Source organism: Rhagoletis pomonella, unplaced genomic scaffold (genome assembly GCF_013731165.1).
Source record: "Rhagoletis pomonella isolate Grant_MI unplaced genomic scaffold, Rhpom_1.0 Rhpom_scaffold_00009, whole genome shotgun sequence".
Lineage (NCBI taxonomy): Eukaryota > Metazoa > Arthropoda > Insecta > Diptera > Tephritidae > Rhagoletis > Rhagoletis pomonella.
In genome coordinates, this window is record NW_023458563.1 from 24,500,770 (window position 1) to 24,505,059 (window position 4,290).

Here is a 4,290-nt window from a genome sequence, read left to right on the forward strand (position 1 = left end):
AAAGAAGAAACATTCTTTTCTCTACCTTTGCAACCAATACATCACATTGGCGACGAGAGCAAAAAAAATAAGTAAAAAGAGCTCAGCACGTGTATTTTTTCACATATTAATTTTTTCATTTTGTGAAATTTAATTAAAATCAGATATTTTCTGAATTGCTGCTGCAAAATTTAATTGTAAACAGATATTTTCTGTTGCTACAAACATTCATTGAAAACATATTTTGTGCACAATGAGTAAGGACGACAAAAGTCTGGCCATGGCAAGTGTAATTCAAACAAATGTTCCTGAGTTTGATCCGGCGGTGGACAAATTTTACATTTTTAAAGAACGTTTGGATATACATTTTAGCGACATTGGGTGTGATGATGTCGGCAAAAAGAAAGCAATTCTACTCAAGGCAATCGGCTCTACACCATACGAATTATTAAGAGCCGATAGCGCCAGTAAAGAAGACATATGAAGAAATTTGCAAAATTTTGGAATCATTACACACCGCATACCATCGTATATTATGAACGTAAAAAATTCCACGATGCAAAGCGAGAGGAAAATGAATCAGTATCAAATTGGTATGCCCGCATTAAACATTTGGCACTACAATGCAAGTATGGTCCAAATTTGAATGACATGGTGAAGGACAAATTTATTACGCAATTGCCGGAGAAAATTTTCAACAAAATTTGTGAGGAAGATGAGACATTGCAGCTTGCATCAGCATTGTCAAAGGCATTGATTGCGGAGACCAGAATGGCATCAAGACACGAGCACATCGACGCAAACGTTAATTTTGTGGGGCACAATGGGAAGGCCCGTAAACCAGGCAACAACTCCAAAGAGAAGCAACCGCATGGCAGGAAGACTGCATGTACGAGGTGTGGGTGGAAAACGCATGACGCAGCCAACTGTAAATATAAAGATTCAATTTGCCACACGTGTTCTAAGAAGGGACACCTAAGTTCAGCTTGTCGTATGAAGGGGAAAAATAAGAAAAACTTTAATTTCATAAGTTCTAATAAACATTGCCAAGATTTAAATTCAATGTATGAAGATAACTCTTTTGATTTTTCGTTATACAGCTTATCCAACAATGAGTGGTCGGACACGTACAGGGTACAGGTCGAAATTGAAGGTTTCAAATTGACAATCGCATGTGATACGGGAGCACCGTGCACTTTTGTTTCAAAGGCATTCTACCAAAAACATTTGTCGAACTGTTTGATCGAAAATTGTGACGTTTCATACATGGCTTATGGAGGTAAGAACGTAAAAGTAATTGGTGAGTGTGAAGCAAATATTAAGTTTCGGGGAATTAGTCGATCTATATTAGTGGTTGTGACCAATGAAGAAGCACCGCCTTTGTTAGGTAGAAATTTTCTACGTGCGTTCGGATTTCAGTTAACTCAAGTTGACCAAGTGAATCAAATTAATTCAAAAAAATTAATTAATAATGAGACTTGTTCAACGGTTGTTAGAAATATTAAACAAGAGTTTGCGAGTCTGTTTGATGGACAGTTGGGTAGGTACAATGTTTCAGAAATTTCTTTAGCAATTGATTCCGAGGCCAAACCAGTTTTTTGCAAGCCTCGACCTATTCCTTTAGCCTGGAAGTCCAAAATTGAAAAAAATTTGCGCATGCTAGAAGAAAAAGGTGTTCTTGAACAAGTTGAAAGTTCAAAATGGGGCACTCCATTAGTTCCTGGCCCTAAACCAGATGGTGAATTGCGCACATGTGGTGACTACAAAGTCACAATTAATAAATTTCTAGTTGATGTAAAATACCCCTTACCATTGATTGAAGAGATCTTTGCATCGCTTCAAGGGGGCGAATTATTTAGTAAATTAGACATGAGTTCTGCATATAACCAATTGTGTTTAGATGAACCATCACAGCTGCTATGTACTTGGTCTACACATATTGGTACTTTTAAAATGAAAAGATTGCCATTTGGTGTTAAAACCGCACCAGCCATTTTCCAGATGACCATGGAAAATGTACTAAGAGGTGTTAATGGTATTTGTGTTTATCAGGATGACGTAACCGTCACAGGTAAAGATTTCAAGGACCATCTTAAAAATTTAAAATCAGTTCTAAAAAGATTAAATAACGCTGGGTTTAAATTAAATGACCTCTGATCAGGTTATGACTCATTTTAATCCAAAATTGCCGATCATTCTCACGACGGATGCATGCAAAGTTTCAGTGGCTGGTATTTTGTCCCACAGGTTTCCTGATGGTCAGTTAAAACCTATAGCTTTTGTGTCAAGATCGTTAACAAAAAGCGAACTTAACTACCCAGTCATTGAAAAAGAAGCATTAGCAATAATATTTTCAGTTGTAAAGCTGAAACAATATTTAATTGGTAATTTTTTTACACTTATGACAGATCACAAGCCATTGTTGACTCTGTTTGGTGAGAACAAGGGACTTCCCTTGATGGCCGCAGCACGTATTCAACGTTGGGCACTCATTTTGAGTGGATTTAGCTACAAAATTGAATTTGTCAAAGGGGTCAACAATGATGCTGATGCTTTGTCTCGCATACCCCAACGCGCCCTTAGCATTGATACGCAGGAAGCAAATTATGTTAACTTGATTGAAAAAGACAATACTTTGCGGATAAATTTCAGAGATATTTCCATTGAAACTCGACGCGATCCCATTTTAAGCAAACTTCGCGAATCAGTTGAAAACAATTCTGTGGCAAAGCTAGATTCTAGTTTTGATGCGTTCAAGCAGAAAGCTATTGAGCTAACAGTTCAATACGGGTGTGTAATGTGGGGTTATAGAACCATTATTCCTTTAAAATTTCGTAAATATGTGTTAAATGAATTACACTCATCGCACATGGGTATCGTTAAGACAAAAGCTCTAGCTCGTTCATACGTTTGGTGGCCAAAAATTGATCAGGACATTGAAAATTTAATAAAAAATTGCTTACCGTGTCAGCAGTTACAATCTAGTCCACCCAAAGCTGAGTTGATTTCGTGGAAACCCACTGGGGAAATTTGGAATCGTATCCACATCGATTTTGCAGGTCCAAAAGTTAACTTTTACTACATGATCATCATTGATTCACACTCTAAATGGGTTGAAGTTTTCAAAACGAAAACAATTACTTCTGCATTTGTTGTAAACAAACTGCGCGAACTGTTTAGTCGTTACGGCATAGTCGAAACTATAGTAACGGACAATGGCACCCAGTTTACGTCGGCTGACTTTAGGGAATTCGTCAACAAAAATAACATTAAACATGTTTTAACAGCCCCAGGTCACCCTTCGACCAATGGCCAAGCAGAAAATTTCATAAAGTCATTTAAAAAGTCTCTTCATGCCAGTTTAAATGGTTTGAAACAATTTGATATTGACACTATTATAACTAGAATATTATTTGATTACCGTAATACTACTCACTGTACAACGGGTGAAACACCATCCAAATTATTTTTTGGGCGCTCTTTGCGAACTCGTTTTAGCAATTTAAAACCACCCACGGTACAGGAAGTCATTCATGAAAAACAAAAACAACAACAGAAGCATTACGTGGGAAATCGCAATGTAAATTTTCAACCAGGACAAAAAGTTATGATTAGAAATTATAAAAACCCGAATAACCCTTCATGGTCTCAAGCAACTATTAAGAGAAAGATTGGTTCCCGTAATTATATTTGTGTCTACACTCAAAATCAAAAAGAAATCAAACGGCACATTGATCAGATTCGTGATCAATCAATAAAATCAGAGTCACCAAACGATATTTCATACGGAATAGATAGTACTTCAAACGAAGAGAATGGCGAGATACAAAGTGACACATCCATTGAAGGTGCATGCCCCGATTCTCAACTATCACTACCAAACACTAATGATTTAAATAACAAAGAACCGGATTATGTACCTGTTGTTTCTGACCAATCTGAGTTGGATACTGGGGACGAAAATCCAACAGACCAAGATTGTGAAAGGGAAGGGATGAGAAAGCTTCGCCCTCGTAAAGATGGCAAGGCTATCAAACCATATACTTAATTAATATCATCTTTTTAATTATTAAATGAATAATATTAGTCATATACTTAATATCATCTTTTTAACTAATAAATGAATAATATTAGTCATTACATTTCAGCTTGAGTAAGAGCGTGTAGAGTATTGCACATTTACTATTAATGTCACAAACCTTTATTGTACAATATTATGTATCCATGTAATTCACCTCAATAATCTATTATCATTTTCTATTACTTTATACATACATACATTCATGTTATCATATACATACTGAATAAAGA

At 36.2% G+C, this 4,290-nt stretch overlaps 1 protein-coding gene across 1 annotated transcript; it reads left to right on the forward strand.

Moving 5' to 3' along the window:
- The first annotated feature begins 459 nt into the window (after positions 1-459).
- On the forward strand, positions 460-4,027 carry LOC118745452 (uncharacterized protein K02A2.6-like). Its single transcript, XM_036478905.1, has 4 exons — positions 460-875; positions 1,080-1,258; positions 1,604-2,050; positions 2,388-4,027. The coding sequence occupies exons 1-4, from the start codon at positions 460-462 to the stop codon at positions 4,025-4,027; spliced, it is 2,682 nt and encodes an 893-aa protein (XP_036334798.1).
- The last annotated feature ends 263 nt before the right edge of the window (positions 4,028-4,290 follow it).

Coding starts and splice junctions, on each gene's coding strand:
- LOC118745452 (XM_036478905.1), top strand. CDS start 460: ATGAAGAAATTTGCAAAATTTTGGAATCATTACACACCGCATACCATC. Junction 876..1,079: donor AGGAAGACTGCATGTACGAG/GTGTGGGTGGAA, acceptor TTCGTTATACAG/CTTATCCAACAATGAGTGGT. Junction 2,051..2,387: donor GGATGACGTAACCGTCACAG/GTAAAGATTTCA, acceptor CACTTATGACAG/ATCACAAGCCATTGTTGACT.